Consider the following 24,209-nt stretch of genomic DNA (forward strand, 5'->3'; position numbering starts at 1 on the left):
AATCGAGAGCTTTGACTCTAGGTTTGGGTTTCTATCAATGTAGGTTGTTCAATAGGTAAACAATGAATAGCAACAAAAATTAGGAACCTTCATAGCAATGGTCATTTTCATCTGGGATAATTATTATTTATACTTATCACTTCCAGAGTTAAATTCTTCTACTTCATATTACAAACACATGATTTGGTCTCTTTGCATACATAAATAGAAAGGATAAAGTAATAGAAGATCTTGTCTTAGTATCAGCGTTGACAAACATAAATATCAGGACAAATGTACTAAATCTCATTGTTTTGAAAAAAAATTGTATAAAGAAAATATATATTAAATTTTTTTTTGTTGTCCTCCCGGTTCCAAGGTTTTGCATTGATTAATCCGGATCGACCCGCATCGCACGCCTAACTTTAGTGGATGAATCTACCAACAAAGATTTTTTGCATACACAAGGACTCGGACTCGAGACCTTGCTTAAGAGATAAAATACTTAAAGAGATAAAGAGCTAATAATAAAATTTCAGAACAATATACTTAAAGAGAAAATACTCAAGAGATCAAGAGCTAATAATAAAATTCCATAACAATATGCTTAAGAGAAAATATATATTAAAATTTTGAATTTTGAATTTTAAATTTCTAAATCCGTCTCTATAAATATTTAAAGAGATAAAAAGCTAAAACAATATACATTTCATAACAGGGATTTAGTTGTAATTTTGCATCAGCAAACATGGTGACGCCCTATATTATTATTTACTTTTGGTCTTATAATAATTTTGTCCAAAAATATGTTTTGATTTTAAACATTGTCGTCTCTTTTAATTTGTAAATATTTATTTATATCAAAATGAAATGACAAAAAGAGTAATAATCATATTAAGTTGATATAGATTATGTCTTTCCGCTAATAACAATATGAATATTGAGTAACAGATATATCTCATTAAGTGATCTCAATAGTAAAAGAAATATTATTCTCTCTAAATGTTATGAATTTATTCTTAAAGATATTTGGCTCAAAATGTTACATCTATAAGCCGTGTATATGTTATTCTCTTTTAATTTTTAATTATTTATTTATTTGTATCAAAATGAGGTCATGGGTTTATTCTTAAAAATCTTTAGTTCGAAAGTACCGTCTACAAGATGTGTACAAATCAATTGATTAAGAAAATTCTGAACAGATACTAAACTTGTCATCTAAATTTACCAACACAACACTCTTTACGATCAGATCATTTCACAACATGCAGATCTGTAACCCAAACAGTCTCTCTTTTCACACTCCAGTAATCCAAAAATTAAAGAAAATTCAATGATTCCTTTACTTTTCCACCATGAAACATCTTTGAACTCGAAGCTGTAACGCTCGAATTTTCACTGGAGTTGCTTTTTTTTTTTCAACTTTCATCTTGTTTTTGAAGCTGTAACCCCAAAAAAGCTGCAGATGATGATCCTAACATAACAATGATCCTCAACTTTCATCTTTCAAATGCCAAGTCCACTTCAATATCCAGATTCTGGTAGTAAATTACAGAATCTGTTCTGGAGATCAAATGTGTGTATCTTTACTTCCAAACAAAACAATTAGAATTACGCTCCATCCACAGCAAAGGATGTTCAGCTCTGGTGATAATGGAAATCCCAGAGTTACTTAGACAACCTGGATGAGGCACTAGAGGAGGAAAAAATCAGCACCATTGTGGCAGTGTCAACAACAACCTTAGAGCCAGTAACCAATATGCAGCAATTTTCCCTATCAAAACATCTGCACCCACATCAACCTTTCCGCACATCACTGTTCCACGTTCCATGGACCATTAAATATCTTGGAGATGGATTTTGATAGATAAAAAAAGAAAAAGAAGGATGACCAGGTTATCAAGCTATATATATTAGTATCCACTCTGAAGGGTTTCATTTATTGTTCTCAAACCAACTCAAATGGTCTACCTTTTTCTGGTCACCTATGCCTCTCTAATACGGTAATACCTTAAACATATCACTGAAAATTAGCCTTTTTGTCAACCCCTATCAGTCTCCTTGTTCCCCAATAGCAGTTGATGAAGAGGAAGACAAAGCCTCAAGTATCCCAGCAACTCCAAAAGGTTATAGCTTAATATTATGTTAGTTAATACACCAATATTAGAAGTAGCAATCCAAGGATGTGGAGTAGTTTGTTAAATGTTTGCAGTCAAGAGATGAATGATTTCATCATAAGTTTGTTCGAGGAACAAAAAACCGAAGGCAAAGACATACCTGGATAACATGGAAGATGGAAATGAGATGTATAAATTCTTTGAAGATGTCGAGAAGGAAGAAAGAAAAAATCAACCATGAACGCAAAGACCATTATACAAACATGAATGAACAACTTGGTAGTTCATGTTATTGAAAGAGTCAACCAAAGAGGGAAAGCTTGAAGGTTAGGTAGTAACAGTCCCTCGGGTGAGCCGAATTGGGTTTCGACTTAATTTCGATGTGATGGAGCCGCCACCGATCATTAGGTTGACTGGACACCTTAATTAATTATCTGACATGATCTGCGTTTTGCCATAAATAAATCAGATTCGGGAGTCGAAATCAAGGAATGATTAGTACCCTTGTACTGCTCATTCGGTACCAATTTAATTTCCTTGTCTTAGTTGCGAAAGTTAAAAGTTAAATTAAAATTTAAAATTCGATCTAAATTACTTATATTTGATCAATTAAAATTCCCCCCAAAAAAGTCAAAAAAAAATGTTAGTTCGTAAAAATAAAATAAATAAATGTTAAATAAATCAAAGAGATTTAAAAAAAACATGATTAAATTAAAAAATAAGAATAAAAATAAAGTTAAGATAAAAAAAAGGAAGAGTAATAAAGTAAAATAATATTAAAAGAGAAATAAATAAAAAATGAAGAAAATTTTAAATTTTAAAAGAAATTTAAAATAAATAATAAAAAAAATGAAAAAAATGTTAATTTTAAAATAAATTCGAAATACAAAAGAAAATATTAATTTTTAAAAGAAATAAAAATAAAATAAAGAAATAAAGAAATAAATGTTAAATTTTAGAAGAATAAAAATAATAAATTTAAAAAAAAATGAAGAAAATGTTAAAGGATCAAATTGGAACAAAATAAATTTATGGATCAAACTGATCCTAAAAATAAGCTGCAAGAGAAAACCAAAATGTAAAGGGACTAAATTGTGAAATATAAGAAATTTAAACATGGATTAAATTGAATAAATTCAAAATTCAAGGGTAAATTCACAACAGGTGACCAAAATGAATTATGCATCAAAACTGCAGGGACTACGAGAATAATTTAAGAATTTCATAATTATACCCTTAAAACCCAAAAAAATCACTTTTAACCCAAATTCCCAAAAAAAAACACTCCCCTCTTTAAAAAAAACTCTCTCAACACAAGTCAACCGGCCGAATGGCTGGCCACCGCTCCTAACCACGCACTGCCGCTCGACCTTGTAAACCTGTAAACCCAAATCCACCCCCAAAATAAAAAAATACCTAGATCAGAATACATCTAAATCCCAAGGTTTCAACTTTTATCTTGGTTTCCAACGAGATCCTTTGTTCTCCAATGACCCTTGGCCTCCCGACGTAGACTTTACGCTTTCCTGGAAGCTTTCAGCGAAGGCTTTGATTTTTTTTTGCTATATTCGAATGGTTTCTTTGTCTGATTTGGTTGGTATTTTGTTGTTGGGTTTGCTCGATCTTCTCTATGTCATCTATTTTTTTGTGTTACTCCACCAGTGGCCTTTTATAGCCTCTGGAAACGAGTTGTAATATCGATTTCATCGGGATTTAGGTGTGGCCGATTCTCTCGGCATGTTGTTTTTGGTTGGCCGGAAATCTCGGAATGGTGCAGTCTCGGGTTGTTTGGCCGGAAATCCCGGCCGATTTTACTGTTGTGGTCGGCGGCGCTCCTTGCTTGGCTACTGACCTCCCTTGACTAAGCATGAAACCTAACATGTGGATTTGGGCTAGGTCAAACCCCTAACCGGGTCTATTTTGCTGGGTCAGATTGGCATGACTTGGTTGGACACTTTGCTGAACTTGAATTTGGACTTGGACAAAAAAACAAAACTAAATATATAATATAAAATGATACAAAAATATAAATAATACTATATAATAAATATAAATATAATAATAATATATAAATATAAATAATAATAAATAACATTAATATGATATAAATAATAATATATATAAAAGAAATAATATTAATATAAAATAATATATAATAAAAACTATAATATATTTCAAAAAAATATGTTTTCAAAAATTATATATTATATATGTTTCCAAAAGATCGTTTTTTAAAAACTATATATATGTTTTCAAAATATGTTTTCAAAACTATATTATGTACGTTTTCAAAAAAACGTTTTTAAAACTATATATTATAATTTTTCAAAATCGTGTTTTCAAAACTATATATGTTTTAAAACATGTTTTGAAAATCATATTATATATTTTCAAAAACCGATTTTTTAAAAACTATATATTATATAATTTCAAAAAACGTCTTCTAAAATAATATATTATATGTTTTAAAAAATATTTTCAAAAATTATATTATTAAATCCGGACGAAAATGAGTGACTACACTAAGAAAGATGCAATGCAGCTGGTTGAAACATACCTGCACTTGTGGAAACTTGTTTGACATCCCCTTTTAAATGATATTTCACTGGCTTGCTTATTCATCTATGAAAAACAATGCCGGCAATTGAGTGGGAAGTACACCAGACATCAAAACTTTATGCTATATATTGGATAAACAATTTTATATACAAGACAAACAATCAAGAAAAGGGAATATCTTAAAATTATAAAAACCAAACCAAAGCACAATCCATTCGAATAGAATGACAATCAGCACACGATAGCATCTTGAGCTTAAACAATCCAAGAACTCTCAAAATGAATGCAATGTTACCAACTTAAAAAAACTGTTTGACACATTACTGGGAATCCACCAGATTGAAGCACTAAACAAAAGGCATATTGGATTACTTATAGAGTTCAAGTCCCGGCATTAGGCAAAGCTGCCATAAATTAATTGTATGAAGATTCCAAGTCAAAGTGGAGCTGCCTAGCTTGCTGTTCTGTTAACTCATCTGCTGCCCCCATCTTAGCCAACCTTGAGATCCATTCCTTCATCTTTATCTTCCTCTCAAAATCAGGTGGCAAAATACCAAGCTTGTTGAGTGATACAGAGAGGTCAGACAACAAAGGATACACTTGATCAACTGCCACCATGTTGAGTTTCAATGAATCCATGGCAGTAATAAAATTCTGCACACATTCAGCCACAATGGCAGCAGAAGTAGTCGCAGAGTCAGAGGCAGCTTCCGCAGCGCGGTGCTCCACAGTGGCAGGCACACCAGATGTCAATAGACGGCTTATAGCAGCCGGGCAGTCCATTTTATATGTATCTGCTAAGCGTTCAATGCTGGGAACAGTGTCTTTTAGAGTAGAAGCCAAGGTTTTGAAATGGGCAATAAGCTTTTGGCACTCAGTCTCATATTCAGATGATGAAATAATATCCCTCACATAAGCCTTCTCAAGCTTCTCTGTTGCCTTGATACTCTGCAGAGTTCTCATACATTTCTCTCTCGCGCTTGTCGTTCCATAGCTTAACCTCCATGTAACAAGAGTTGGTATGTTACTAAATTGAACAAAAGGGTCAACTTGAGATCAAATAAAAAGGGGTTTCTGAGTTTGAGGTTTGAAGGAATGGAGAAGAGAACGGGACACTCGCAAAGAGAAGTAAACTTTATTCATTGCAAAACAATTGAATCAACAGAAACTAATCAGATTGCTATCCAATTTATCATTAATAAAGATTCTTTTTTCCCCTGCAAAACACCAAAATCCAAATCACCGAAGAAAAGAAAACATAAAATTTTTCATCTGCTTTCTATGCAAACAACAAAGACGCTAAAAGAACATACGGAACGGATGATCAAGACAAAGAAACGAAGAAACCCTTACCTTAATTCATCCCAAAACGATATAAAAGCCCTAAGGAAATTGATCCAGATAGATGAAATTATAATGAAAATATACAAAGGGAATGAAACGCGGCTTTGAATGTCGTGCAGCGGTGATGTTTGAAGCAGAGAGATGGATTGTGTGGGGGTCCAATTATTAAGTCTTTACGGCATCTACGTGTGGCAGTTGGGAAATCTCCTGAAAACTATTACACTTCCACCTCTTCTTCTCTAACTTAATCCACCTATGGTTAGCCTATTCAAACCATCAATTTAGTTATTAATCCGATTAAATTATTCAAAATTACTTTTTTTAAAATAATAATTATTTTTAAACTTATTAGCTGAACCAAATTAAATTTGATAATTTTTAAATTAAACCAAATCTATTTATATTTTTATTAAAAACACAGTAAACATTTAGTTTATAAATTAAAATAATTATTAAAAATATTATTTAATTAAATTTATTAATTTATCAAATATTTATTTATCAATGTTTTATTGTATATTTTTAGTAGTGCATTATTTTTTTGGTGCTCAAAAATATATTTGTTAAGACGATATCAATATAAATGAGTTGGTATTGAAAATATTTTTCTATGCACATTCCCATAGTTATTTGGAATCCAGTAGTAGATGGCTTGATAGGGTCATTTACGCTACCACAAAGGTGCTTTGTGATGATAATATTGACATAAATCAATACACCTTTGCATATCAAATATATATACTTTAACTTTGTTTGAAGGGTTATTTGATGGTATTTGTATCATGGAAGAAACTTAAAAGAGAGGCAAGGCAAGGCCAGGCCAGGCATGCTTGCTTCACATGTAAAGGTGTTGGTGAAAACCTGAGTCGAGGTTTTCACTTTTCCCCGCTTATCAGACTACAATATACTTTGCGGTATAATTGGTGTCATCTCTTTTCTTCAAATATAAATCAAAATGGAAAATTACGATTACTCTTCTCTTTCTTATCATTTGCAGGACTTTTACAAGGATGGGTTGGCACGAGCTACTATGGATCGTAAGGCTGCTTCTTCTTATGCAATTGGTTCAAGGGGTCTTTAGTTGGGGAAAACTTGGTCATTATGCTGTTTGCAAGATTGCTGAGGTCTGAAGCCTCCCTTTTTCTCTCTCTTCTTCTTCAAATGTTTTGATCCATAACATCATATGGGAAAGATGATCATCTGATTATGCTTTTCAGGGTCATCTTACTGAAGATGCCATGGCTACAGTCAAAGAACTGCTCCCAGATTCTGCTAAAGGTGAGCTTGCTTCTGTATGTTCATGGCCTGATGATATCAAATGGTACTACAACTGGCAGTGGACAACCTCCCTACACTATGTTGACACCCCAAATTTCAAGTGTAACTATAAATACGTCCGTAAGTGTTTCGGTTCCATCAGATACGAGTGCTAAACATAAATATTTTAAGAGAAATGAAGAGTTATGCCGACATTAATTAACCTTTCTTATAGGAGACTGCTATGATTCTGCTGGGCACAAAAATAATTGTGTAACAGGAGCAATTTTCAACTATACAAGACAACTCTTTTCAGCATATCAGAGATATAATCCCAGGTTGAAATGTAAGCACTGTTCCCGTATATACTCCTGGAGTTACTCTTGAAATAATACATATGGTTTATTATATGCTCTCCTTTTTGTTTGCGACAGACAATTTGACAGAGTCACTCATGTTCTTAGCTCATTACATGGCGGATGTCCATCAGGTTTTTACTCATATCACATATATGGAAAATCTAGAAATCATTAACCATATATATTTTATTCAATACCTTTATATGTTTTCTTTATTACAGCCATTACACGTTGGCTTCACAGGAGATTTAGGAGGGACTGGTATTAAAGATATAAACGTCATTAGGTACTTTATTTTATGCTGTAGTATGGTTATTCCAGGTTTGGGATACCATGATTATTGATACTGCAGTGAAGACATTCTATGGCTCGGATCTTTTAACCATGATTCCAGCTATACAGAGGAATATTACAGTAAGACAAACGAAACGCTTTCATTTTTGTTTTGTTGAGATTATCGTTTTTACCGCTTACCTATATAAGCAACGCTTAACGTGATAATTGACTGCTGAGCTTATATTTTCATCTATAGGATGCTTGGTCCAATGATAAATCATCATGGGAATATTGCATATATAAGAACACAGTTTGTCCTAACATGTAAGTGTCATTCCACGGCATATTCTTTATTATATAGAGTATGTAATTCATACCTATACTCGTATCTGACACTTACATCCGAATCTGATAACATTTTTAAATTGCTTCAATACGCAGATATGCTTCTGAAAGTGTTAGGTTAGCATGTAAGTATGCATATAGGAATGCCACACCTGGAAGCACCTTAGAAGGTATTTGTTATTTCCTCTTTCTACTGTTATCTTGTTCGATAATTAAAGGCACTTTATGAAACTTGATTTATGTATTAAAATAAAATAATGAAAACGGATCCAAGTCCAAACTTGTTGAAGATAAATGGCCGAATTGCCCTTGCCTCTATCACCTGGTTTGCCTCTAGTTCATTATATGATGCCATTTCTTATATTTTCACGCAATTTACCATGGTTGGCAAAGGCTGAGACGATGCCATATGAAACCAGATTAGCTAATCTTAACTGAATTATGTTTCTGTTCATTTAACATCTTCATAATTTTGCTCCATAGATGATTATTTCCTCTCGCGGTGCCCGTTGTGGAGAAGAGACGAATTGCCCTTGCCTCTATCACCTGGTTTGCCTCTAGTTCATTATATGATGCCATTTCTTATATTTTCACGCAATTTACCATGGTTGGCAAAGGCTGAGACGATGCCATATGAAACCAGATTAGCTAATCTTAACTGAAATTATGTTTCTGTTCATTTAACAGTCTTCATAATTTTGCTCCATAGATGATTATTTCCTCTCGCGGTTGCCCGTTGTGGAGAAGAGACTGGCTCAAGGCGGGATTCGCCTCGCCTCCGTGCTCAACCGACTGTTTAATTTCCGAGTGAAAATCGGTCGATCTTCAAGATAAAATACCAGAGAGGCATCTTTACATGCTGTAAGCACCATTGTAATACACGCTCATATTGTTCATACAATCATAGCTTTAAAAATTAAATATGCCAAACCTATGTATCATTCATCCCTTTTTCAACTTGTTCAAGAATCCATAATTAACTGGTATCAAGAAAAACAATGTATCAAATGTAATATTTTCAATGAAAGAAAACATCAACTTTGTTGATGGAACAAAGGGGATTGACGGCGATTCATTCCTTCTAATTTGGAGAGAAAGTTGTAGTTGGTAATCAGACAGTGGTCAGTCAGTAGAATTAATGGTGAAGAGATGAAGGAAAATCTAGAAGGATTCTTCGTCCCCCTCTTCTCCCTCCTCTCTTTTTTTCTTTCTTTCTAGGACTTTGTATTTGATTATATCAAATCTAGGATTATGATTGATTTCCATAAACCGACACGAAGGTTTAATGTAGTCGCTCATTAATAGACATAGACTTCAATCTTTTCGGATATCTTGGGGTTTCCAATTGTCTTACTTAATAGGAGATGATGGTAGGTAAGATGTTTAATCATAGGTACAATGTTATTCCGGATATATAAAGCTTTGCTTCAAAGTTCCTTTTAGTCAAGGAAATGCCGTAAAGTGGTTTGAACCAAGATTTATATGTATGTAGCTTCTTAGACTCGGTTTGAACGATATGATTAAATTTAGGCAGTTACATATCGTATTTAGAAATTATTTTCATATTTAAAATAGCGTTGAAATATATATATCAGTATAATATGAAACTACCATCAGTGAGATTCATACGATATATATATATATATATACATATATCGGAAAAATTGTATAAAATATATACAAATATAATACCGGTAATACATATATATCAAAACAGTAGCAAAAATACGTGTCACCAAAGTATAACAAAAAGGGCATATAGGGATATACAGTGGTACAAAAATGAGAAGTAGCGATCATCTTGATGCCAAGTTTGCTAGTCTATTGTCTGCTACTATCTGAAAAGGTTAAAATTTATATAATGAGCTAAAAAACTCAGTGTGCTCCTTATAGTGTATTAAAACATACAAATAAAACACTTCAGTAAAAATCAATTCATCAAACATGTTTTAAAAATATGAACAATACCCTCATCTGATCACCAGAATGTGTAGGTTCCCCAAAATCATACACATACATGTACACCTTGTAATGGCCTTATACATATAGCATAAAGATCTGCGGTGAGGACTTATCCTGTGCATAAAGCAGAGTAGCCTGCGATAAGGTCTTACAGGTCATAGATTAGGCTTGAGATACTTCATCCAATAATACCTCCAATGACGCTAATAAACATATATGTATTCGAGTGAAAACATAGTTTAATACATTAAAACATGAAAATATTCAATATTCAGAAATTAGATACATAAATACAATAATCAGAGATCATATAAAAAATATACAGTAAATCATATATCAAATAAACAATATTTAGAAAATCAGGTATTATGTCGTAAAAATATTCAGTATCATTATAAATCTAAAACAGTTCAGATATGTAGTTAAAAACAGTAATGTAACACTATCAGGAAACATATATGTACTAGTTTGGGTAGTATGATAAGGAAGTCTACTACTGGGTCTGTCGATCACGATTAGGGACAACGCATACGAATAAAAAATTTTATATCAAAATCCTAATAGGAATAATAATAACATATATTTAAACAATTTACGGACTACGAGTAACTCTAAAAAAACGCATATCGTGCGGATCTGACAGACGGGAATCACCGAATCTAATCGACCCTCGGTTGGGGAAATACGAGTATCTTCATAAAAATATAATTCCATAAAACTAGACTTATGATGTCGAAAAAAGTTAAAATAGAGGTTTTTTAAAAAAAGTCAATGTCGGTCAACAATCAGCGGTTAACGGTTGGCACGGTTTGATTTAGACTGGATCGGTTCGGGCATGGGTTGGACGGGTTGAGCTGAGCGGGTCAGGCGGGACGGATCTGGCATACGGGTCAAGTCGACCCATTTCTAGCGTGATGGGCTCCTGGGGCTCAGAAAAATTACATAAAAATTACTATATGCATTTTAAAGGGTTTTGAGACACTTACCAAGTTCGGTTCACAACGGTGAACGACAGAGAGCTCAATTTCACAAAGTCGAAAACTTGAATTTCCTCACCCCTTCACATTCCGACGACAACAAAGACAAGGAAGACACTGGTGGACTCGGGACAACACAAGAAACACGATGATGCGGGAGGTGTCAAAAACGGAATAACGGTCGACGACGAAACATCGATTAAAAATTTCCTACTAAAAGAGGAAAGGTTGGAGAGAGAGAGAAAGAAGAAAGGTTTAAACTTTCCGGAGATGGAAAGTTTATGTTTTTGAGTTTTTAAAACCACATTCATGAAAAAATGGTATAATTACATAAAAGGTCTTTCAGTTTAGTTACTTTCTCAATTTTTGGCATAGAGGGTAACAATAATATTTAGAGGCCATTTGGTGAGGTAGAAGTGATGATAGGTTTCCGTCTCCATTTACTACTACAAAGGCATTTTTTTTATTTATATTAGCAAAGAAACAGTTTCTGAGTGTGAGGCAATTCCTTCTCGGTATGAATTATGTGGAAACACTTCAACACTTTCGGGTGGGGGCTTCTTTACGTCTTGTGATATAGTCAGGCAGATCTAAAGATATCAGAGATACAAGAAGAAATCCTGGTGGGAAGTTTTAGCATAGTTTCACTTTTGGGTAGCTTAGCTGGTGGCAAAAATCTGACACCATTGGTAGAAAATGGACTATAGCCCTTGCTTCCATTATTTTCCAATCTGGTGCAGCTATAATGTCTTTGGCACCTTCTTACCAAATTCTCATGATCGGTAGACTCTTGGCCAGGGTTGTGATCGGTAGACTCTTACCAAATACTCCTTGGATACATCTCCAACTATGCATTCTCAGGGCTTTCTGTACAAACAAACTGGCGCATTATGCTTGCCGTGGGGATCCTTCCTTCTGTTTTCATCGGATTTACCTTGTGCATAATACCCGAATCCCCTCGCTGGCTCGTGATGCAAAACCGAGTCGAAGAAGCAAGATCTGTGCTTTCAAAGACATACGACAATGCAGGGGAAGTAGAGGAAAGATTAGCAGAGATACAAGTAGCAGCTAGCATTGCCAATAAGTATGAATCAAACACAGTATGGCTCGAGATATTAAATCCGAGTCCCTCCGTTCGACGGATGTTGATTACCGGTTGTAGAATTCAATGCTTCCAACAGATATCTGATACAGATGCAACCGTGTATTATAGTCAAACAAATTTCAGAGATGCTGAGATAAAGATAAACACTGAACTCCTTGCAGCAACCGTTGTCGCTGGGTTCACTAAGACAATGTTTATTTTGATTGCAATATTGCTCATTGACATATTAGGTAGACAGCCTTTGCTTTACATAAGCACAATAGGGATGACATTCAGCTTATTTTGTTTGAGCTTCACTTCGACATTTTTCAAGGATGAACGGATCCAGACTGGAATGGCGATCATATTCGTTTGTATGAACATGGCTTTCTAGGTCGGACTCAGGCCGATATGTTGGGTTGTTTCGCCCGAGATATTCCCTCTACGACTTCGAACTCAAGCGTCAGGTTTCGGAGCAGTGGGTAGTAGGGTTAGTAGTGGGCTTATTTGCATGTCGTTCCTCTCGGTGTCTTGTGCCATTACAGTAGGAGGAACGTTCTTCATTTTTTCTGCGATTTCAGCTCTAGCAGCGGCGTTTGTTCACTTCTGTGTGTCGGAAACTAAAGGGAAATCATTGGAAGAAATCAAGATGACGTTTCAGAATGGAAGTGAATTGCAAGGTAGTGAGATTGAAATGGGAGATGCACAGCATTTGATGCAAAGGCTATGAAGTTTGGCAAAACTTTGTTACTAACTAGTCCAGAATCATTTCACCGCATTCGCTCGGTTGTAATTTTTTCTAATCGAATTAGTATTTATTTAATTTTTTAATCTATAATATCAATAACATTTCTATAGCAACAATAATATCTATACTTGCATAATAATGATAATAGTTTAGAATGGAATAATGATCAATTTTTAGTTACATTTATAAAAAAAAATTAATTGACAAGAGGCCTAAACTGTGGAGTCAAGCACGTACGTATTTGCAATACAGGGGACTAAAAATATCCCGGACCAGAAGATCTTGCATGGCCGAGTGTGGCGAATCTATTGTCAAAGTTTAAAAGGCACTAGGACCGAACAGTTTGGCAATGCGGCGGCCGGCAACCATGTTGCTCTCACTAGGAATCCAAATAATATCAATAACCCAGCTTCGTTCTTGGAGACATTGGATGGCTCGAACAAGAGAAAGAGATTGGCTGCGACTCTCCGTCCAGGATCAGCTTCACCACCTCCGAGCAATCGGATTGGACCTGCAGTAGCTCAAAACCAAGAGACTAGATGATACGTAAACTCTCAAACAGTCCTAATTCATCTTGGAGTGTGGATGTGACTCCCACTGATCTATGAAAATCGATTAACCAATTTCCTACATTGTCCCACCGATCCTGAATTGGAGGAATAAATAGCAGCATCGATATCAAGACAGCTCCAACCATATGGTGTTTCTGCTATTGGAGAGAAGATGTCACATGTTGGGGTGGATGAGGCACAAGAGCCGTACAACCATAGAAATGTTTGGACAAGTTACACCGCAAACAAAAACAGAATCATTCGATGAACATGCATTCCTGAAAATCAAGTCGTTGTGGTTCTTCCATATTTTCCAGACAAAGGAAGAGAAAAGAAGGTTCCAGGGAACATTCAAAGCATCTTGCATCAGATGACAAGTCACATTTTTGTGAATCCAGCTGCTGAGATCAAGATGGAAGAAGTCTGCTGCAAGGGAGGGCGGAAGGAAACGCATCCAAAGAGATTTTGCCGAAGAACAATCACGCAATGTGTGAAGAGTTGTCTCAACTTGCAGGCCACAGTCCAGACAGTAGGGGTTTTCCAAGAGCGAACGGTTAACACGCCTAAGATTTTTTATGAGCCTATTACAGAAAGTAGCCCAAAGAAACAACCGAATATGTTGCGGAGCATTCAAGTGCCATAATGACTTCTATGCAGGATTTTTTGCATCCCATATGGATTCGACGATAGAGTTCTAAGCTGAGGCTATACTGAACAGATGTTGATGACTCCATCACTATAAGAAGACGTCATCGATATCATGGCCAATCACATTTCTCCATCTACAAGAGTATTATGTTCTGAGGAAGGACAATTGTGCTATCATTCTTCATCCATCAAAGTCATGACCGGGATACCTTTACTTGTAGAACTTGAACATTGGACTTGTAATTCATCACCTATTGTAAACTCCCTTTCACCATTGGGCTGTGAGGAAATAAAAACAATTTATTTCAAACGCTGAAGCGAAGATCCTCACAGCAGCAACCATTGTTCAACAAGAAAAGGAAAAAGAAGACGGATACATACCTCAAATCTATACATGCCACGAATCCCACCACCCAAATCGAGAACTAAACCACGTGCACGAATTTGATAAATCTTGGCAGTAACTTTAGCTCCTAACTTCAGCTTTTGAGGTGTCACTTTAGTCTTAACATCACTTTCCTCGTTCTGATCATTCAAAATAGCCTCACCATCATCTTCAGAATCAAATTCTTTCTTCGCTTCTATTCAAGATAAGGATTTCGATATCATACTGCTGAGGGTCGAAGAACCAGGCTTGTTTTTGGAAGACTGGACTGTTTTCAGTTTACTACCCCTTTTCAACGTGCCCTTTGGTTTAGGAGCACTTTTGGAAGTCTTACTTTTTTTTTTTATAGGAATGAAGATTTATTAAAATTAAGAGAAGTAGAACAAACTTATGAGCCTCATTAAAAATCTCCCTAATCTAATTGGAGGAAAAGAGTGCTAAATAAGAGAACATACAACCAAAACAAACCAAAAACGAAAATCAGGCCAACAAAGGCAACTTAAACGATCAAATACAAATCCTACCGACCAAACATAACAAAAAATCCATCCAATTCCAAGCACATCTCAATTTCAACCGACGAGGCTACATCAGCGCAACCAGAGATTTTGAGCACCCGCGACGTAAGATCGACACATAGACAGCAGAAACGATCCAAAAGCTTCAAAGTTGACGACCATAAGAGATATTTGGTGAAGAGATCGTTACCGGGCTAAAAACAAGAGGCCACCGAACAGAAGATCCTACAAATTGCTTGATAACTCGGTACCAAAGAGAACGACTAAATACAATCATAGCAAATTGAAACCGTTTGGACCTCCACTACCTTAAGATTCTCAATCCACTAAACGCCAAAAATAATTGAAACCATACTAAAGTTGGCGAATAGCTACAACAGTGCCAACCATCATAACAGACTCAAAACCCTCTAAAGGAGCGTACGACTCCCCCACAACGACCTCCTACGCCCCGCTAATCAGTAATCACCAACGATAGATAATATCACCAAACAGACGCAATAAACAATGCATTGGTTTCCCACAGAAAAATGCAATGATTCCCCACTAAGCTCTAAAATTCTAAAACCACTAAAAAGCGAAGGATTGATGGAACCATGCTATGGCAAACTATCACAAAAACCCTCTAAATGTTGCGCACTACTCTCCCACTACACCCTCCATCGCCCCACTAATCTCCTTAGATAAATAAAACAATCAAACATTGAATCAAATAACAACGATGTTCCCCACTATACTTAGCTTTGGCGAACACAAAACCAACTGCCCAACGCTTTAAAAATACAAATAAAGCCTGCGCAAAAGAATCTACAGCAACCCAAAAGACACGCACAAGCACTCCACTTCCTGCCTCCAATGCAATAAACACTATAAAAATCACTCCTCTGATAAAAATAGCCAAATTCAGATACCCATAACGCATTATATGGGACTCTTCAAACACTAATCTACAAAAGCAACTCAACACTCAGCCCCAGCTCCCACTATTGCCTCACTACCAACCTCCAAAGCATAAAAAAACCCTCTCCTCTGACATGAAAAGTCACGAGAACCTACCCCATACTAATAACACAGAACTCAAGAACATACCAAGAAAACCTTGATAACATCACTTTAATCCTGAGAAAACCATACCCTACCACCAACACCTCAGAATACAAGAAAGCAAATACATGAACAAACCAAGATAACTCCCATCTACGAACCCAACAAAACAGCTAATATTAAAACTTAAAATCATACCAACCCCTGCTAAACTAGACATTTTAGACGACTAACACACTTTTAGAACCTGAAGTTCCCCCAAAAACAAAATCCCCCACTACAAGTCGAAACACATCCACACAAAACCATTAAGATAATCTTCACCGAGACCTCCAAAAAACTACGACAGATAACTATCAAATGCAAAAAAGCCTTAACACCTGCCCTACACCTCCCTCACTACCCTCAACACAGTTCTAATGACACTAACTCCTCAAGAACCTTCCTATCATGCTCAACAAATGAAATACCAAGCATCTTCGCAACTGCCAGAGTCTCCTCTGCTTCAGCAAACGCGGCACCCCACTTTTTCTTTATGTCCGAATCTGAAATAGATCTACCTGATAATTCACTAGATTCTAACTCAGACTTCTTCAGCTTGGCATTCTTCAATGCACGATCTCTTCGACTCTTCTCAGTTTTTGAAAGGACAGAGGCCTGAATATCCAACATAGAACCAATTTCTGCATCTTCTTTTTATTCCTAATGGACAGTTCTGGCACACACGATACATCTTCTAGAGCTCCTTCTACACAATCCTTTCCAGAAATCTTCGATTTACTTACGTCGCATAAATCCACAGAACTAACAGAACCCATAGCTAAACCTTCACTCCTCCCCCCTGAATCCTCCAGATCATCTTTAAAAGACTTCAATAAAAATCCATTCTTGAGTCCCATCCTACAAGGAGGCTCAACCTCTGGAGAAACTACATTAACATTCATCAAAACTCTATCCTCCAACTTTGAAATCCCGTCTATAATAGGACTGACCACATTTGACTCTACAACCAAGGTCTCCACCCCATCAATATCCAATTCTTGCAACCCCACATGATTGCAATTATCTGAAATTTGAAAGCCACCACTCTGTCCACCATCGTCGACACCACACTCGACCTCAATTTGTTTCCCACAACTAACCTCTTTTCGGCAATAGAGGTTATCTCCAGAGCACACGATGTCCAAAGGGATGCCATCAACAGGAGCCCTTCCTTACCATCAGAACTTCCCGACTCAGAAGCCACCGTCGGAGAACCACCTACATTATTGGCCCCAACCACAACCCCATTCTTCTCAACCTCAACCTCTACTTTCTTCAGGATTTCGGATTTAGACAAATTGCCTAAAGAATGGTCCACCATACTGACTTCAAGAAAACGAACATCAAACTTTTTATTCCCGACCACTACATCAACAACTTCATCAATCCGAACTTCCGAAGAAGTAGAAATGAGCATATTAACTTTCTCACAATCTAAAAGATGGCTAACATTATCTCCAAACGCCTCAAATCTCCCCCACAAGCCAACTAATCTTTTCAAAGTGGCTGCATTCCAGCAATTCAACGGTAAACCCTCTATCTCTAACCAAACAACTCTCTCCTGTTGGCAAAAAGACTCTGTCCAAAGCATAACATCCACAAAAATCTCTTTCAAGTAAGACCACCGAAGGTCTTCAAGCATGATAAAAAGATCTTCATCCTCTATGGAGAGCAAAAAAGAGTTCCCACGAAGTCTTTGAACTTTGATATCCCCTAAACCCCAATTGTGTAATATAGCAACAATACTCCCAACACTACAAACACCAGCCATAACACCGACCAAGCATCTCTTTAACTTTCTTACCTCGTCCTCATCCACATGCCCCTTAATTTCCTTTCTAAAAACACCCACAAGGCTAGCCTCCTTCCTTTGAGAAATGCTAGTAGCGCCAGGGATTACAAAGTTTTGATTCCTTGACAGCTTACACTGTACACATTTTTCCTTCGAAGCCTTCAAAGAATACTTAGCATAACTCACTGAGATGCGACTACCATACACCATACGACCATTCAAACATTCCATAACTCTATCTGCTTCTACCATATTTCCAACTTTTACGAAACCAAACCTAGAACCTGCTCGACTTCTCTTCAAAGGGAGATACACACTAAGGACCTCACCATACCGACCCACAATCTACCATAACCCTTTCCAGTGAATAGAGTTTGGTAAATTATCTACAAACAAAGAAATAGCATCCGACATAAAACCTGAACCACCCTCCATATGTGCTGTGGATATAAGGTAGGAGCTTTACCGTTTGTTTACCTGGGGACTCCACTGAGTAGCAGGCTCTTTTACTGACTTCGAAAGTCTAAACACTTCTTAATTCTTCTCTCTAAAATTAAAAAAAAAACTTAAGATTTACTTCCATGGGAGTTTCTGCCAATTTGTATCCCTTCATTTCAATTTCTTATAGTATATCAAAGATATATTTCTTTTGGTGAATCTGGTTAGGAGGGTGGGGTTCTGTTGAGGCTTGTTAGAATCTTGAGCAGTGTATTAGCCTCCCTCTTAAAGATTTGCTTCATTAGGAGTTTCTGCCGACTTTGGAAGTCTTACTCAAACCACAGATTTCTCTTCCTCATCACACCCCGCAGCACTTCGAATCACTACTGCTGGTTGTAAAGAGGCAGACTGGCTTGTTTCAGTTTTCTCCATTTTGCTCGGGGGCAACTCCTCAAGAGTAGACTTCAGGTGTTCTCCTTTTGACACATTCTCAAGTGATGCCCAAATATTAGGTTTTACTTTAGTAACAGGAGCAGATCCTTCGGTTACACCTTTTTCCTTGGATTCAGGCTGAGGCAAAGTTGCTTTACGAGATAATTTTATATTACCACGAACATCCTGCCCTATGCACATCAAAGAAATTTGCTGGTCAACAGACACCACATCTGAAACCCGAGACACCTGATGAAAAATAAATATAAATTATGAGTTCTGCACACTAAATAGTTCATAAAAATACACCTAAACCCTAAACATGATATACTCTAGTTAGCGGATTCTTCCAAACTTTGTAAACTAAAGTACATGACCCAAAAACGCAGCTAGGACATAGGAATCAGATGAAGTCTACAGGACGACACTAACTACAAGCTACCACTGCTCTTATGTCACTTACCGTTTCATGTGACAACTCAGAAATGTGTAGCAGGCCTTGCTGTCCACCATTAAACTCTACGAAGGCATCGTATTCTTTGATTGATGTCACCATGCCTTTATAGATTCCTCCAACTTCAATTTCACGGCCAACTATAAAATCAACCAGTAGGGCACAAAGGATTACTCAAGGATAGGAAGTGATCGATATATTTCTCGATATATTTCTCGAAACAAACGAAAGATGAAACAAAAATCATAGATCAACTAAGCACTCTCGGGGTCTTGTTTAAGAATAAGAAAGAGGAATCTCATGTAAATACCATGGAATAAGGTTTGATCCTATTCATGGGGATTCTGTAAATATTCCATTCCAAAAATAAAAAGTTCGAAACAATTGGGATTTTTTGGAGATTGGACGCAGTTACTAATTCATGATCTGGCATGCACAGAATGAAAACTTCATTCTTGATTCTATGAGAATTTTTATGAAAGCCTTTCATTTGCTTCTCTTAATTATGATAAAATCTGCATGGAATGAAATTTCAATTCTATATGTGATGTTTGTTTTAGTGGTAAGATAGGAATTATTCAAAGCTGCATAGCAAAGGGTTCAAGCATTTAAAATTGAAAGAAACCCTCATTCCCGAGAAATTAGTGTACTTTTCAGCCAGCCAAAGTGATTACAGGTAATATAGTATGCTGAACTAGAGGAATAACAGATGTTAATTAATATGAGTACCTTATCTAGTACTTTCTCCATTACAGCCTGATTCTTAGCAGCTATAGTAATTGTCCCATCACCTACGGAGATCCGAGCACCTGAAATTTGAAAAGCAACAACATGGTTATTGAACGAATGGAATGCAACTAAAATTTGCAGCAATAAAACGTTAATAGGCAAAATATGCACAAAACATGTTTGTCAATCATCTATGATTGAAAAGAACTTCTTAATCTGCAGCACAAATATAGTTTTCGTGGCTGCCAAACTGATGCTGGAGTCTAATGACATCATTCATCTTCCATGTCCAATGTGAAGGGTGAAAACTTATATCCTCTCCGTCTTAAAGAAAAGGATAGCAGATTTAAGAAAATTGTTCAGACCATTATTCCAGTAACATCTTCATGCAAATAATAATTCAATCAAATTACATCCCCGTTCAAATGTAAAATGTTTTTCAAATCAAACACCCACCTGTTTCCTCTTTGATTTTTCTTTTCAGAGCACCTAGAGGCCCAATAAACCGTCGAATAGCATCATTGCTAAACTTCAATGTAACTGCATCAAAAAGCATATGTTTTGAGTTGAAGTATAAAATCAATTGTTGCATAGAATCACAGGCTACTTAAGTACAAAACCAAAAGCTAACAAACAAATCAGGATTTGAACCTAGTCGAGGAGAATTCCTATCATCTTGATTTCGGGGCACACTAATCTCTTTCTCCATGTGATCAAGGATTTGAAGGCGTCCTTTACGTGCAGGCTCGAAACACTCACATATTATATATCTAAAGGAATCCCATCAAATTTTTATGTCCAATTGAATTGCAGTAACTCCGTTCCTTGTCCCGGCAATCTTGAAGTCTATGTCTCCCAGATGATCTTCAAGACCCTAGAGAGATCACTGTTTTAATAAACTATAGCAACCAACATAACATTACTGAGGTCAAAACTTAGAAAACAAGACCTTGGAAACAATATAGCCAACGATTTCATCCATGCTTCAAAGCAGTAACATGTACCAGACACAGAATCAAAGGTAGAATAATTGCAAGGGTTGGTTTCTAACATCTTTTAAAGGTATATTATTAAATAAAATAATAGCAACCAAAAGATTTATAGCTAAGCAATATGTTAAATAGGTCAAGTAAAACATCTCTTACCAAAATATCCGTCAATATACGATAGTCTGTAATTTCACCAGTTTCTGGGTCAACATCGGTAACAAGGCCCACTGCAACGCCTGCAACATGTTCTCGTAATGGAATCCCAGCATCCATCAAAGCCATACAGCCTGTATTAAAAAATGACATCCGTCTAAAACATGACTAGTTTATATTTTAGAGGAAGCGTCCCGCTGAAGTTGTCAATTATTGACTTTTAGTGGTCAATTTTTTTTAACTTTGACTATAATTATTTTAGATATTTTAAATAATTTAATTTTATAAACTAAATATTTAAAAACTACTTCATTGAAAGTTTTTAAAATATATTTCCTCAAACTTTTATTAATAGAAAAATTTTAAATAATAAATCACAGTTGAAATTTTTTTACCACAAAATAAATGGCAATTTTAGTGGACAAAGAGAGTAAATATTATTGATCCATCCACATACAGAATTGCCGACCGTGCATATTCTAAGATTGACTTATTACAGAGTGAAACAGATACCTCCATAGACGGAGGCCATAGATGTTGAACCATCTGAAGCCATGACTTCAGAATTAATACGAACTGTGTATGGAAAATCATCTTCCGGAGGTAATACAGCAACAAGAGCTTTTTCCGCAGGAGTTCCTAAGTGTAACGAAAAAGATAGCGCAAACCTCATATAAGAAATTTTTATATACACTTATTTTGTGATGATTAAGGAAATTGATTTACCATGCCCAACTTCACGTCTGTTCAAGCCAGTTCGTTTACCAACTTCATCGATACAAAATATGGTGGAAAACTACAGTGAAGCATGAAGCACTTTGTTGGGGGACCAACCAAAGAATCCAAGCGTTGGGCATCCTGAGGTGATCCAAGTGTCACAGTACAAAGAACCTGAAATAAAACATCAAATATAATCCCCAGTCCAAAGAAAGGTCAAACATAAACGTATCTAGAATCTAGAAGTAGAAACAAGAAAAACTGTGTTTTAACCTGAGTATCTCCACGGTTAAAAAGAGCAGATCCATGCAATAGAGGCAAATGGCCAGCCTTACAGTATATTGGCCTGACTTCATCAAGATGTCTCCCATCAATTCTACGTCCTTCAGAAATAATTCTTTTGCGAACAACCTGATTTATTTATTTAACGTGAAATATGTCAACTTCAAGATGTTAGAAGAAGGGTAGGCAAAAATATAAGGGTGATGTAACAAAATCATCCAATTTTTAGCCCCCTGATTTCAGTTTTGAGGTAGAAACAGTAATTTACCATCTATTTCTTGTCAGAAACTCGTACATTTCTCACGATCACTGATAATCTATAGTTATATTTCTTGGGCAATCAAAGCTTTTGTTAAGTAAAAAAAGAAAAGAAAAAGAATTTAATTTTACAGCTTTATTCAGAGCTCACCTTTTTCCTGACAGTGTCCACAACCATCACGTTCTTCTTCAAGTGCACTTTTGACATCTTGTGTTATTTTCTTTAAAGCCTCTCCACGTTCAAACTAGATTATTAAAAATTACCACAGCATGAAACCAAGAATACATAAAAAAAAAAGTAGGCGTTTGGTTCGCTGGAATGTTTATGAGGGAATTGGTATATGTGAAGGAATTGGAATCCAATTCCATATTCTGTTTGATTCGCAGACATGTCAGATGAATTTGATTTTAGTAATGTAAAATGGCAGAATTGCCTTTCTTGTTTTTTTGCTTTATTTTAGTTTGTTTTACAACTTACATGTAGTAATATATTATAAAAAATTAAAAAATATTAAATTTTCATTTTATTGATTGATTATTCATTTCAATAAATTATAAAAATCATGCTAATAAACATCAGAAGTTAAAATCATCGCAATCAAAATATGTTAATAGTTACCAAAAGATAGAGCAATATTTCGATACATTCCAATCGGAGTATGTTAATTAGTTATCAAAAAATATACCAAAAACTATTTTTATTTAATATATGAATTAGAAACCCGACCCGACACGACACAAAATAATAAAAATATTATTTTTATTCAATAAAAACATTGACTTAATTGAAAAAAATTATATATAGAGGGGTATTATTGTAATTATTCCTAAATATATAAGGTAAAATTATATATTTTTTTCGGGTCGGTCCGGTTTTTTTCACCCTAAACCCGACCCGACCCGAATATCACACTTAAAAAACCCGACCCGACTCGACCCGAATATCACACTTAAAAAACCCGCCCCGCCCCGAACAAAATAAAGTTTCACCCGACCCGACACGAATATATGAATTAGAAATCCAACCCGCCCCGACCCGAAATAATAAAAAAATTATTTTTATTCAATAAAAACAGTGACTTAATTGAAAAAATATATATAGAGAGGGGTATTATTGTAATTATTCCTAAATATATAAGGTAAAATTATATATATTTTCGGGTTGGGTATTTTTCACCATAAACCCGAACTCGACCCGACCCGAATATCACACTTAAAAAACCGACCCGACCCGACCAAAATAAAGTTTCACCTGACCCGACCCGAATATATGAATTAGAAACCCGACTTGACCTGAAATAATAAAAAAATATTTTTATTCAATATATGAATAAGTTACCAAAAGATTTGATGAGGGTAGTATGATCAAATTCCAATTCCCTCCAACAAGGGAATTGAATTCCATCCATTCTTGGATGGAATTGAATTCCATCCATTCTTGGATGGAATTCACTTTCCCTCATTTGATGGAAAGTTGAAGCCATGAGGGATTCCAATTCCCTTGGAAAACTTGAACCAAACATGAGAAAGTGGTGAAATTGGATTCCAATTCCCCCCAATTCCAAGGGATTCCATCCAACCAAACGCCACCAAAGGATATAATTCACATTTTCATATTGTCGTATCCGTACTTTGAGTGGGTCCGGAATTTGATTTCGACTAATAAATGTGTTAGAGTCGCCACTGATCATTTATTTTTAAAAATAAAAAATTAGGTTGATCGGACACCTCGATTTATTCTCTTACCTGATCTGAGTTTTACCAGAAATA

The 24,209-nt window shown here is 35.7% G+C and overlaps 1 protein-coding gene and 3 pseudogenes across 1 annotated transcript; 2 read left to right on the top strand and 2 right to left on the bottom strand.

The window, feature by feature from the left end:
* Positions 1–4,877: 4,877 nt before the first annotated feature.
* On the bottom strand, positions 4,878–5,924 carry LOC120145876 (vacuolar protein sorting-associated protein 28 homolog 2-like). Its single transcript, XM_039159595.1, has one exon. The coding sequence runs from the start codon at positions 5,616–5,618 to the stop codon at positions 5,070–5,072; it is 549 nt and encodes a 182-aa protein (XP_039015526.1). The 5' UTR covers positions 5,619–5,924; the 3' UTR covers positions 4,878–5,069.
* Positions 5,925–6,986: 1,062 nt separating this feature from the next.
* On the top strand, positions 6,987–9,130 carry LOC120145884 (annotated as a pseudogene).
* A 1,839-nt stretch (positions 9,131–10,969) lies between these two features.
* Positions 10,970–12,989, top strand: LOC120145972 (annotated as a pseudogene).
* A 1,980-nt stretch (positions 12,990–14,969) lies between these two features.
* LOC120145906 overlaps positions 14,970–24,209 on the bottom strand; it is a 28,155-nt pseudogene continuing 18,915 nt past the window's right edge.

This window comes from Hibiscus syriacus, unplaced genomic scaffold (assembly GCF_006381635.1).
Source record: "Hibiscus syriacus cultivar Baekdansim isolate YM2019G1 unplaced genomic scaffold, ASM638163v2 tig00110895_pilon, whole genome shotgun sequence".
Lineage (NCBI taxonomy): Eukaryota > Viridiplantae > Streptophyta > Magnoliopsida > Malvales > Malvaceae > Hibiscus > Hibiscus syriacus.

What these genes read in the sequence shown, in the direction of transcription:
- LOC120145876 (XM_039159595.1), bottom strand. Translation starts at nt 5,618, where the DNA reads ATGAGAACTCTGCAGAGTATCAAGGCAACAGAGAAGCTTGAGAAGGCT.